The sequence below is a fragment of the Argopecten irradians genome, chromosome 7, assembly GCF_041381155.1.
Source record: "Argopecten irradians isolate NY chromosome 7, Ai_NY, whole genome shotgun sequence".
NCBI lineage: Eukaryota > Metazoa > Mollusca > Bivalvia > Pectinida > Pectinidae > Argopecten > Argopecten irradians.
This window is the reverse complement of record NC_091140.1, coordinates 17,387,474-17,402,123: the sequence shown is the minus strand read 5'-3', so window position 1 is coordinate 17,402,123 and position 14,650 is coordinate 17,387,474. Positions and strand designations below refer to the sequence as shown.

Genomic DNA, 14,650 nt, shown 5'->3' with positions numbered 1-14,650 from the left:
TGTCTAGCAAAGGAAGGAAGGGTAGAAGGGGAGGGGTATCTAGGTGTGGGGAGAGGGTAGCGATGGGAAGGGTAGCAAGGGGAGGGGTATCTAGCGAGGGTAGGGAATGGAGGGCAGAGGGGGAGGGGTATCTAGGTGTGGGGAGGGGGTAGTGATCCTAGGGGTATCTAGGAAGGGTAGCATGGGGAGGGATATCTAGCGAGGGTAGGGAAGGGAGGGTAGAGAGTGGAGTAGAGAGTGGAGGGGCATCTATGGAGGATAACGAGGCGAGATGTATCTAGGTAGGGTAATGATGTGAGGAGTATTTTGAGAGGGTTCACACTAGGAAGAATAGTGAGGGGAGGGTTATCTAGGGGGCAGGGAGAGAAGAGATATCTAAGGAGGTTAGTGAAGAGAGGGGTAGCAAGGGGAGGGTTTGTAGGAAGAGTAGTGAAGGGGAGGGGTATCTAGGAAGGGTTCCCACAGGGGCAGGGGGGGTATTGTGGGGAGGGGTATCTAGGAAGGGTTCCCACAGGGGCAGGGGAGGTATTGTGGGGAGGGGTATCTAGGGAGGGTAACAAGGTGAGGGTTATCTAGGGAGGGTAGGGAAGGGATGTGAAGGACTGATAATAATTTAGCGACCTTTCTGTTTTAACATGCTTTTGTAGAACAATTTCAACTCTGGATCACAGCTAGTGGCCATGTGGTTAAAGTGTCTTACATTTTATCACTTACTCTAGAAATGTAATTAGCTATTATGATTGAAATTATTTTACCCTGATAGTTTTATGCAATTGTGTTAAAAACAGGAAGGCTAAATTATGAAGAATTCCATCCATACAACCACAACATAAGGACCTTGGCCCCTATCAGCCCCTCATAGCCCCTATTACCAGCCCTTTATTCACATCTCTTTACTATTAATATTTAAAGAGTCAGTTTTTGTCTAGTTTTTATTCCCAATACTTTGACTGTTTTTTTCCTGCCATGTCAACACCTTGCCATCTGTATACACCCTGTGTCAAATTACCTCCCCTGATAATATTGTATAAGGGGTAAAATGTAGGTTCACATCAGCATTACTAGGAAATTGATTCCAAGTGTTCATTGCTTGATGAACCACACCACAACTGCCTATCATTAACCATCTGTTGTAGATTTTATCTGATAATGACTAATATGATGTAACTGATACAATTGTGACCGGAGCCATGGTCGGATTGGTCATGTTAGAAAAGTTGTTATAGATTATCATGATGGGGGAATTAGCGGGGCACAATTAACACATAGTATATGATAAGAATGTTTATTTACAGATGAGAGGAATTATTACACATGATCCAAAGATAATACACAATAGTCACAAATATATATACAGTTGAAGTTGTAGGGGAAAGTCAAGTCGCCATGATGAGTTGGTCAAATAATTCTATGTATCCGTAATAAACTTCATAAAAAATCCTGTAGGTAGAGGAAAAATCCAAATATAAGAATCTCCGACTCTATACTCCTAACTAAACTCAACTAAAACTGTCTACCTATCCGTTGTATCTCCTTTTAATAAGAATCCTATATCTACTCTAAATTATAGTGACAGGTGGCAATTGCATTTTTACTCGAAGTTCTCAAAATAGAGTAACATGTATTTCTCAAGGCAAAAATAGGTGAGAAACAATTAACATGTCTACAAATATAAGTGAAAGGTTTGAGAAAGTTGAAGGCTTAATCCTTTCCTGTTTGTGCCAGGAAGTAAAGGATTAATGGTGGCACCTTTAGCTAGGATATACTTGACAATGGATAATTAATTACAGGTAAAAATAAAAATGACTTACATATGATATAAATGGTTTAGATAATGATTTTATATTAATTTGCAATAATATATATACTATTTGAATAAAGAGAAAAATATTATTAATTGTGCAAATTTAGTATTTGCACTGGTGAAACATTGAGCCAGTCTGGCCCAGCAATTTCTTGCAGTACATTACTTAACAATTAATTCAGCAATATTAATCGTTATCCAATATTAATCCAATGGAAAAGTATAATTAATTCCAATATCAGATTACGTGAAAATTTGGCGCTTGAGGATCATATATGTCAAACGATAACGACTTATCCTTTTTAAAAACTGTACATTCCTCATACGACCCATATATACTGTGGCTTGCTGCTGAATCTGTATCCCATATTAAGAGCATCTACTGTTTATGTAAAGTTTTGGCAGTACCGAGAGTGTTTGCCGGTAACCAGTGTCCGCTCTGCTCTCTGACTTTTGACAACGCTGCAGTTCATCTTTGTTCTGAATGTACATTCTACGACATCCTAAGACAAACTTTCATGGAAGATATTCAATCTAAACTTGACCTGTCTATTTTCAATTTCATTGAAAATTTGGATCATTCCTCCTTCACCTGTAGCCTTTTAAGAACCAGTACAGGAATCCCCTTCACCAGTGTTGCAGACCAAAAACAATTCTTTATAAAGTCAATTCAATATGTTTTCCGCATTACGCGATGCCTTTTGTAAACCATTGAAGTTAACCAACGTTACTAACGGCGCGGCTATATAACTTATTCATAAGTTGTATATTCAAGCAGCGAGCTCAAACCTATTTAACTTTTATTTTCATTATTCTTTTCTTTATTTTTGTGTGGATTTGATTGTATTCAATATCCTCTAACGGGGGAAATAAAGCTTGATGATGAGTCTGGCCCAGCAATTTTCTGAGTACATTACTTAACAATTAATTCAGCAATATTAATCGTTGCTTTATATTTATAAACTGTGAAAATATAAAAAAAAAAGATTTGATTATTATATGAATACATTCACCCCTGAAAGTTCATAATGGACTAGTCTAGTCTTTGATTGAGTCTTTAGTTGTATCTTCAGGATTGAGTTAAACATTATCAGATGTTTAGATAACTTGACTCATTTGCTTAAAATTATTTTTATTTTAGAAAAATGAAAATTACTTATTTGTGCTCTTCACATAAACATTTTGATAGACCTAAACCTAAATGAGAATGTGACTTGACTGGTATTTCAATATAGATAGGTCATATACCCAGTAAAACATTTTCTATCATTTGTTGCCTCATTCAGATGACAATTTATGGTGATATTACACCAATGAACACCATTTATGACTTATAAATGTCACTCTGTCCACTCCAACTCATAAAGTAGGACTGACGATGGTACAAATGACCATTGCACTAAGCAAGCAGAACTGGTGATCAATATTGGTACTCTTTTTCTTAATGACTCTGAAAATGTCATGAACACATAATGGACTGTACATTTTCTGGCAATCATCATTAGTTTGATAAGAGATGTGACATTACTGTTGTTTTCCCTTCAGTAAACCTATGTCTGGTAATAGCCCTCTCTTCATTTGCTATAGTTCTATCATAAAATATTTGATGCCTTTTAAGTAAAGAAAAGTCATATTGTTTATGATATTAGTGATACATGTATATGTAAATTATAACTTACGTTTTAGTAACTATAATACCGTATTCGACCAAATATGCGCCCATGTCCTTGAAAGCAACCCCTCCCCTTTTCTCCGCCTTAATTTCAAGTTGCGCAGGATAAAATAAACATAGAACTTAAGCTATCAAACATATGGTTATGGCAATTAAAAATGCACCATAGGACTAATCCTAGGTTTTAAATACTTTTTGTTCTTTTTTTGCAAGCTTGTTACCATGGATTTATATAATCACAATCATAATACAGTGTATTTACATATGAAATTGGGGCCGCGGTGGCCGAGTGGTTAAGATGTCCCGACATATTACCACAAGCCCTCCACCTCTGGGATGCGGGTTCGAATCCCATGTGGGGCAGTTGCCAGGTACTGACCGCTGGCCGGTGGTTTTTCTCCGGGTACTCCGGCTTTCCTCCACCAACAAACCTGGCACGTCCTTACATGACCCTGGCTGTTAATAGGACGTAAAACTAAACAAACCAAACATATGAAATTGTTTCAGGACTATATCTTAAGTTGTATTTTTATTGTTATTTGAATGGACATTTTCTATTTCTCTTTTTGAAATTTTCCAGGTGACACGAATCTGTACGACTTTTTCCAGGACGATTCTGTGTTCATTGCTTATGGTCCAGAGAGATTCTCAGCAGATGACTTTGACCTTGATGATAACGGTAAATTAAATAATCAGATTGTTTTTGGTTAAAATTTTGGTCCATATGTAAAAGATTCACATTCACACACACAATTTTATTTATACTTTACTATACACAGGATTGTGAACCAGAATCAATTATCATTTTTTTTTTAAAATCCAGACTTATGAGGCGATTCCTGTAATCTGTAAAGGTTCAGCTGTGTAACACTTTAAGGGATTTATATATCATATTTGCTAGGTAATAAGTGGTGTCACTCTGTTAAGGTATTTCCCTAAGGATTGCAAACCAACCGAACCTCGAGACAAAAATACGACGTTGGTTCTATCATCTTGATGATATTTCTCTAAGGATTGATCTGGGCAGAAAATGTTATATAAAGCATTAGACTAAAAACATACAATAGCAACTCGTTTCAAGCTGGAACGATTTGTAGTGATCTCAATGTCTAGGAATGTATCACTTGCAGATATAGAAAAACTCAGTCACTAATGAAGACTGATCTGATAAAAGATACAGGACTCAGTCATTGCAGAAATAGAAAAATAGAGGCTTGATTCCTTCCAGAAATAGTAAAACCTAAGATTCTTTGTTACAATAGGCTAAATCCCTGTCAGAGGTCTGCAGAATAGAGACACAGAAAAGCTACCTAAAGGTCTGGAGGATGTCTGTATGAGTTAAAAAATGTAATGTCGAGGGCTTAGAAAGGATATAGATATGGTATATGGCTCTTTTGGCCCCTAAATCTACCAAATTTAAAATTAAGTATTTAGAAATCACGTTGCAGCTTTTGAAGATATGAGAATGTTATGCCCCTGATAAAAACTTAATGATATGTTTTATTGTGTCAGAAGTTTGTTTTTGCTAGAATGAACCTATGGTAACTTTGCTTAAATTATGTGCAAATTTGAAATATTTGATCTCAATTTCGGCATATTTTTTTATAGTTTTCTTATAAAAGCAATATAGCGACAACCTAGAACAACACTTTATATTTTAAGGGATTTAGCAGACACCAAAGGAATACATCATTTTTGAGAAATAATTATAAGTTTGTGTTCTTGAATGCGCTCGATATGTTAACGTTAGATGAGAAAAAACTGCATAAAAAGGCCAATTTTAATGAATTTTTCACAAGTTTGATAATTGTATAGATGTATAAAAATAAAATGTTTCCATGGCAACTTAGAAACTGCTATATTGAACCTATAGCACTATCGAAATATGTCAGTGTGTTAATATTTGGACCCATCTTAAGAGAAAAAATAGCGGTAATTGGGGGCTTTAATAAGCAGGAATGGTCTTTATAGGCTCAGAGGTGGGTTCGCTAAGATTGCAGATTTTAAGATCTTGGGGCTTAACTGGATCAGATAAAAGTATTGTGCCTTTTTATTATACCAATAAGAAAAAAAGGGGAAAATAGGCCTGTGTATGTTTTATTTTAAATGTGCAATTGTATCTGGAAGTGGTCGCAAGGCAAGGATCTTAATATTGCTTTTCAAAGATAAGCTACATCAGCTAATCCTACATATCCCCCTGCAGACCATTTCTATGGCAAACAGAATGCTCCAGTAATCATTATCTAAAAGGTGCAGTACAGTTCCAAGTAATACAGCATGCTGTTCTTGGCTGAGCAGTCAGGGTATTAACCCAAGATGTTCTGGCTATCTGCTACATTAGGGCTTCACATTATCTAGACACACAAAAATGTTTCATGTTCAACTTTGTTACAAGTTTTAGTAGTAGAGGATAGGTATGTGGAGGAAAGGTCCTCCCCCCCCCCCCCCCCCATAGAGTTGTGATCCGGGGGGGGGGGGGGGGGGGTTGATATTTGAGTAGTGCTAGAACCTGTCATCTTTGGGTTGCTCAATGGGCCGACAGTGTGATATAATGATGAATCTACATTCAATTCCTTTTAAAATTGGTATTATTGATATGTTCAATAATACATTTCTTTTGGGACAAAAAATTAAATAAATTGAAGGAGAATAATTAACAGGGTGCCAAAGGTGGTCTACTCTTTCACAAAAATTTTGCACAAAAGTAAACCATAAATCAATTTGTAAAATGAGAATTAAAAATAAAAAAGTCTGTTGTTTGTCATATTTTGGACCAAACTTTTGTGGGGTCCAAATCGATCAATAATCCGATAAGTCGTCTTCGCTATTAACTAATATAATCATAATGTTGAAGCCAGGCCTATGTTCAACTTGTAGATAGTGTATTGTCTGAGTTCACAATCACCTTACTTTTATATGTACTGCACTTGCCATCGTACATTTTAGAATATTCTGTTTATTGTCTTAACATTGACTATTTATTGTGCTATTGATATATGAAATATCTCTACACTTTTTGTTTTTTTAATGTACCAATATAGGTTCACAGAATTCACAATCTCTTTAGACATTATCGCCATCTAGTCAAACTTTGCGCCAATTACATGTGGACGCGCTCTATATTCGGGAATTAGATTTACTTAAAAATTAATAAATAGTAATACGGTAAGTGAAATTTTAATTCTAAATTAGAAGCTAATTAACAGGGTGCCAAAGTGGTCTACTTTTAACAAGCAAAAAGTGGTCTTCTTAAATCAATTTTTGCAAGAAATTAGGCAAAAATTTTGGATGTCATATTTTGGACAACTTTTTGGGTCCAAATTTCTTTCAAAATAAATTTGATTAAAATATTAAAATAGTATCTATGATGTAGCAAGCAATAGATGATTTTCTGGTTCACCTATAAATACTTTAGTATGCACTTATGTACATTTTGAGATATTCAATTTCTTAATTGCTATATTGTTGCATTAAGAAAATCTTTAACTTATGTTTTTAAAAGTACAGTATAGTTCCAATGTACTTATCTAGACATTATCCTCTGGAAATTTCTCATTACATGTTGTCTATATTTGGAAATCATTTTCATTAAAAATTAATAATTTCTCTGGATTTTTATTTAAGGTTTTTGTCATTTTTATACCAGAGGAAAGGTTAAACAAACATGTTCGCAATTTGTGAAAAAAAAAAAGTTAACTTTCAGATTCTCATTTTCAGCCATTTGGGTATATTGCACTTAAACTTTAGGAAATCAAATAACACTTTATGGTGGCAATCAAATTTATCATTGTTATCTTTTTTTTCATAAACTTAGCTTTAAAATACACATGTAATGAATAGATGTTCTAATATAGACAAGGGTTGTTCGCCAAGTTTCACATTCTGACACCACAACTCGCTCACGTGTAGATGTTAGACATACTCAACGAGGAGGAAATGAATAATATATGCACTGCTTGCTCATTATTTGAAAACTTAATTATATTACAAAGTTGCTACAAAGAAAGATTAGTTTTCATAATCTGAACACTAAAAAATTATCATTCCAAGGAAAGTAAAATAGACTACAGAAACAAAGAAAAGGTGTCCTGTTTGTTTTAATAAGTTGTCCCTAACTTTGTGTGTGTGTAAAACTTAAACATCTTACTAGTAACATCTTTTATCATACAATAGTAAAACACTGATTGCGCATGTACAGAGTCAGACGCACCTTCAATCTGTTCAGTTTGGCGATAGCACAATAGCAACGGAAAACAAAATCGGCATCAGTCACAGAACTGGATCAGCAGTGTGTTGACAATATTTTTCACAAATTTAGCATTGTTTTCTTTTTCTTTCATAAATTAGCATTAAATTACATAAAAATAGAGCTAATAGACAAGGGTTGTCCAAGTTTCCTTTCACCCTAGCACCAGATGTTGGACATTCGCATTGAGAGCCAATGACTTATATTGCACTGTTGCCATTAGAGAAAACTTAATTATAATACTTGTTGCTACATAGAAGATTAGTTTCATTATCTGTACTCTAAAAATAATCATTCCAGGAAAGAAAACACTACAGAAAAAAGAAGGTATCCTGTTTGATTTATAAGTGTCTAACTTTGTGTGTGTAACTTAACATTACTAGAACATCTAATACAATAGTAAACACTGATTCCTACAGAGACAGGCCTTCAGCTGTTCAGGCTGTAGCACAATGCAACGGAAATGGCATCACACAGAACTGGAAACAGTGTCATCAACATGTTTCTCAACTTTAAGGAATTCTTTAACTTAAAATTCTCCATAGGAAAGCATTACAGAAGCAATAATTAAAGAAAAAATCTCATGTTTAGGAACTTCCCTTCCTTTTGGTAATGGTTTCCCTTGGAGGATACTACTAAAATCAGTTGGGGAATTCCTTCACATAAATTTTGAAGAAACTTGGTCCTAGTAATTTTTTTTTTAAATTTCTATGATTGATTGTTAAGTTTATAGGGTACTTGAAATCAATGTATTTGGTTTGTTTGATTTTACTTGGACAGATGCGAGGACACTAACAGTCCATTCAGGGCAATTAGAGTATAAAACTTTGTCCACCAAAACAGTACAGACCGATCCATTACTCTTCAAGAAAGACACGATTATATGATGAAGAAATATGACCATGCAATGCTATTAGTGAGTCTGAGAATCCTTGAGTTCTGTGATAATATGCATTCTGACATTTTACCTGTGTTCACTGCTCTGAAGAAGAGGCGTTTGGTAGAGGAGAAAAAAAAATCTATTTTTTCATGGTGTGCCATGTTGTGATGTATTTGTTTAAAGTAACATTAATCAGCATGCTCCAACAACACTATTTTTAGACTAACTGTTTACGAGAGTTTTAACTAATGAAGTTTAATTACTAACCGGTAGCTAGGGTTTGATATGTGACTTAACCACACACTTACACATAATACTGTATAGCTAGAACATTAATGATGAATTTAACAAACAAACTTTTTTAATACAGGTTGTCGAAATTCTTCAATTTATTGAATGAAATGATTTCAGGAGAATCTTTTGAAAGCGAATTTCATTCTGTTGGTTAATTTGAACAGTACGCCTGACAATGGAATGGTCGTTAGCTAAGTAGAGAAAACTGCTACTGTAAATCACATTTTAAAGCTATAAGCTTCTTCCTCTTCTGGGGAAGAAGGGTTAATTCTGAATAATATGTAGTTAAGCTCCTTTCCATGACCAGATATGGGTTTATTGGCCAGAGGTCTGATTGGCCAGAAGACTGATTAATGATCAGTAATTATGGTCAGTTTGATTGGTACATAGAAAGTGACCACTAATGACCAAGTCTGAGGTCATACCTCCCCAATAAACTGAAGTAAGAAAGGTGCTAAGCTATAACGATGCTGATTCAGAGGTCATCAGATTATTTGGGGTAAATGTTTGCCTGGAATTAGGCATTTTGTACTCCTGATTTGATTATTTTGTCTTCAAAATCAATTGTGTTTTTGAATTAATTGAATACAGAGGGATTAATATTCACAGAAAAGAAGTTCATGAAGATTCTACAACGTAGCATGATTTTAATTTAATTTTGAAATATTGATATCTTTCATATAGCCTTTGGGGTTGGATCTTTAAATAGAATTTGAGACAGTGACATGGAATACATTTATGTTTTTGAAGTATTGATTTCTTTAGAAATATGTTTCTGTCTCTAAAAAATCAATTTCAAGAATAGTCTTAAGTTGAGTTGAGACAAAACTGTGCTTCTGCAAGATTAAAAACAAAAATTTAGTTCTCAAGGTCAGAACCATTTCTATGCTCTCAATAATGGAAAAAAGGGAAAGGAAATTTATCACTTCAAAGATTTCTGAGTTATCCATCAGCATGTATTCGTAATTTTCACTCCAACAGGATTTCAAGCAAATCACAGCAAATAGCTACTATTTTGATCATTAACAATCCTCAATTTAAGAAAACTCTTTTGGTTAGAATTCTTCATAGAAAAGCATTACAAGAGTTTTGGGAAGTTAAGGTATATTGATGAAATTAGACCCTAGGCATTTGGTTGTTTTTATGTCTTATAGTTCCACGAGTCAGACTGAAGTATATACATATTAAGCTAATTATATATAACGCTACTCTTGCTTGCTTTCTCCAGTTAGTGTTGTTTTCAATACATGCTTACCAAGCAGCGACACAAAACAAGAGTGCTGACTCATATCACTCTTGGGAGAAATCCTCGTCATCCTGGAAACTCCATGTTCCTGTCCTCAGATTTACGTACCATGAATCAATACATGTAAATAGATAGATATGTCATTACATCGGGAGGAGGATGTCGTGACTCAGACGCATGTATGTGTCATGTCCCTCTGTCACAGATAAACACCTGGGTCAGCCCGGTGTCTAAACCCTTGTAATTATCATGCCTTCAGTGCTAAATCCTGGGGATATATTTGTAATTCCATACAACACTACTTAATTATACATGTCCTTGACAATCCCTCAGTGGCAATTAATGATTCCATGTATAATTCAGGGTACATCTCATGATGACATCAACCTGAAGATCTTTGATTTGTTTTTGTATATTATCCTACCAACAGCCAGGATTTGCCCAGATTCTGAGATAAAGTACTCAGAAAAAATCCTGATCAATGGTCAGTACTTGACAACTGCCCAATGTGGGTCTAGGAGTGGAAAACAGTGGTAGAATGTCCATATTGTCCACTTTTTGTCAGAAGTCTACTCTATATCTCATCTTCATGACAACATAACATAACCCACTTGGATTATAGTCTGTCGCCATGGTAATGTATCACCATAGCAACCAAGGGTAGAAAACTAGGACATCTAGGTAATTCCACATGGTCGGTACTCAACATAGCAATCATCATCATCAGACAACTTGTTTTCCCCCTTCAGAGTTAGAACATGGAAGTTTAAAGTCATCGCTCGAGATCACTGTGCATACTCTATAATTTCCTCTCAGGTTCCTCTGGTTTAAAAAGGTGCTCTTAAAGAGCATAATTTGTTTTGAAGATATTTTCCCAGATTTGTTTTTATTTTTGCACCTGATAAAAAAGACAAGAGATCACAGAGGGATCTTGGCGGCCACCAAAGAATGATGTCTGACAATGGAAAGATGGATCTTTTCTCTACTTTTTAAAACTTTTTCAAACATACTACACATAAAATTTGAGACAGATCGCTTCAGTACTTTCTGAGAAATAGCAGTAACAAACTTCAACTATCAAAATCCAGGATGGCTTCTTGGCGGCCATCTTGTCAATCAATCGGCCCCAAATCGCAATATGCACAACTAGGGCCCTAGGGCGACCAACATGCGAAATTTGAGACAGATCCATTCAATACTTTCTGAGAAATAGCGATAACAAACTTTAACTATCGAAATCCAAGATGGCTGCCTGGTAGCCATCTTGTTGACCGATTGGTCCCAAAACGCAATATGCACAACTAGGTCCCTAGGGAAACCTACATATGAAATTTGAGACAAATCCCTTCAGTACTTTCTGAGAAATAGTGATAACAAATTTTAACTTTCAAAATCCAAGATGGCTGCCTTGCGGCCATCTTGTTCACTGATTGGTCCAAAAATGCAATGAGCACAACTAGGGCCCTAGTAGAACCTACATATGAATTTTGAGACAGATTCCTTCAGTACTTTTGGAGAAATAGCGATAACAAGAATTGTTAACGGACGGACGGACCATGGACAAAAAGCGATTTGAATAGCCCACCATCTGATGATGGTGGGCTAAAAATAGAAAGATATCTTTTTAGGTCACCTGACTCGAAGGGCCATGTACCGTGCGTGAACTTTTCGTTCAAATGACCTTCTTCTCAATAACCAAAAGGCCTAGGGTACTGATATTTAGCCTGTAGCATGCTGGGATAAAGGGCTACCAAGTTTGTTCCAATAGGCTAAAATCCTTAAAAAAGACTTCTTTTCAAGAACCAAAAGGCCCAGGATACTCATATTGGGCCTGCAGCATGCTGGGATGAAGGGCAACCAAGTTTGTTCAATTGAAGGACCTTGACCTTTATTCAAGATCACAGGGGTCAAATAGGCTAAAATTCATTAAACAACTTCTTGTGAATAATTAAAAGGCCGAGAGACCTGGTATTGGGCCCTTGACATGCTTGAATGAAGGGCTATAAAGTTTGTTCAAATGAATGACCTTGACCATTGAAGGTCATGGGGGTCAAAAAGGCTAAAATCTTTAAACAACCTCTTCTCTAGAACAAGAAGGCTCAGGGTACCGATATTGGGCCTGCAGCATGCTGGGATAAAGGGCTATCAAGTTTGTTCAAATGAAGGACCTTAAACTTCATTCAAGGTCACAGGGGTCAAAATGGCTAAAATCTTTAAATAACTTCTTGTGAATAATTAAGAGGCCTAGAGACCTAAGATTGGGCCTGTGACATGCTGGGATGGTAGCCACCAAGTTTGTTCAAATTGATAACCTTGATCTTCAATCAAGGTCACAGGGGTCAAATAGGCTAAAATATTTAAACGACTATGTTGTATTGTACTATTAGTCAGATGACCGTTAAGGCTCATGGGCCTCTTGTTTGTATTTCACATTCTTATGTTGCATTGCCCAAACTTAAATTGCTATGTGATAACTAAGAGTAAATGACACTCAGACTGCACAAGACTTTTGCCCTTGCTTGAAGGTCAAGGTCAGTGTTTCTATAAATGAAAAACACTTTTTAACAATTAAAGAACTGATTTAATTTATTGCAGTTTTTTTTCATAACCAATAAGGCCTTCCTTTAGCTTGCCTTCAAAGGTTAAACGTTTGAATGCCTTATTTCCTTTTTAAAAAAAAATTAAGCAATAAAATTATTTTTCTTCGAGAGAAGTTGATGGTGTTTATATAGCCACTCTTATCAGTATTATCTTAATTAGGTGCTGATCATGATCTCTACATTGAAGAAACAGGAGTAAGACAGATCTGTTGTTTACCTCAGGGATTTTTCATCATGTCTAGGACTGATTTAAGCTGCATAACATTTATCGACAAAATACATGTTATGGATGTTGTAGAAACAGGCGATATTGACACGGCATTGATCCGGACTTGTAATGGATAGCATTATTCCGAGACAGAGACAGCATTGTGAACCACAATATTTACCCTTTTGATAAGGAAACCTGTTCCATACTCTCAGGCCTCGGGCAAATTATTCGTTAGACAAGTAGCTCTATATTTTTTTTTGTGAATATTATTGATTACGTTGCCATGCAAGATGATGATGTAACTAAAGTGGTTGATGTAAAATATTGTCTGAATCACGACTGCCATCAAACAGCGACGAATTCTATATGAATATTTTCAGCATTCTGCATATCCCTAATGAATCCTAAATGGTCTTAATGACAGATGAAATACGATTTTTCAATTTTTTATTACGCTAGTATTTGGATTTTCCAAACTGAATGAAATTTGTTTTGACTTAAAAATCATTCCCTAATTATTCAGATTTCTTTAAATGAATTTAAAGATTCCTTTGGCACAGGATGTTGGTGAGCCTAGCCACTGGATATGAAACTCTGTATTGCTAAGAGCCTAGTGACATTGAATTTCCTGTAATGTTCTTCAACTGGAGAATAAATCACGCAAACTCAAGTGTACAAACCCCTTGGGAGCTTAGATATTGATAGAAGTGGCACTAATTGGGTGTTTAAAGAAGAGTTTGTATCAATTTTCATCAAATGAAATGTGATTACTGACCTCATTTTCTGCTGAATTTGACATCAATATTTCCGGATTGGAAAAAAAAAAAATTATATGCTCAATGCTGTTGAAAATTATTACAAATGATACAAAATGAAAAAAAAATTGCGCAATATGCTGCTGAATAATATTTGAAATCTAAATTTATCAGAGTCAACCTTTGAGAGTGTGATGTTGATGGCTCTCCAACTTTGATGACCTTTAAGCTTTGAGAGTGTGTGTGACCTTGAGGATTCTTAACCTTTGAGAGTGTGACCTCGATGACTGATGTTTGAGAGTGTGACCTTGATGACTGATGTTTGAGAGTGTGACCTTGATGACTCGACCTTTAGGACCCTTAACCTTAGGAACGTGTGACCTTGATGACTTTGATCTTTGAAAGTGTGACATTAAGACCATTTAGCATTTTTTAAAGCATATGATTTTTTGGAATTGTATTTTTGTGACTATTGACAAGTAAGAGTGACCTTAAAGTATTGTCAACCATTGAGAGTGCAACCATATGAACTCAAAAACAAAACTATCCTCTGTTTTTCATTGCCATAAAAGATAAAATACCGGTAATTCTTTTTATAAGTTGGAATTAAAGTCAGCGTGTAGGACAATGCAAAGATACAGCATTTTGCTAATTTCTAAAGACTATAAGATTAACATACAGGGTAACTTGGTTGATACGAACTCGGATAAATCGACAACCCGGCTTAATACGAAGTACTTTGCCGGTCCCGACCGAATTCCCTCTTTCTCTTTGTATAAATAACTCGGATAATTCGAATTCGGAAAACTCGAAGAACTCGGATACGAAGTAAATTTTGGGTCCGAAAGACAAAAATCATACATAAAAAGTTCTTATAACTCGAAATGAGAGTTTTTGGACAACGAGTTCTCCGAAAATGCCTATTTTCTTTTTCATTAATCT

The 14,650-nt window shown here is 35.4% G+C and overlaps 1 protein-coding gene across 1 annotated transcript in view; it reads left to right on the top strand.

Annotated features, from left to right (window-relative positions):
• LOC138327725 (serine/threonine-protein kinase DCLK1-like) overlaps positions 1–14,650 on the top strand; it is a 51,062-nt gene that overhangs the window by 19,395 nt on the left and 17,017 nt on the right. Inside the window, exons 3-4 of the mRNA XM_069274045.1 lie at positions 4,061–4,155; positions 8,023–8,049. Coding sequence (XP_069130146.1) covers positions 4,061–4,155; positions 8,023–8,049 — 122 coding nt within the window. The remainder of the gene's footprint in view (positions 1–4,060; positions 4,156–8,022; positions 8,050–14,650) is intronic.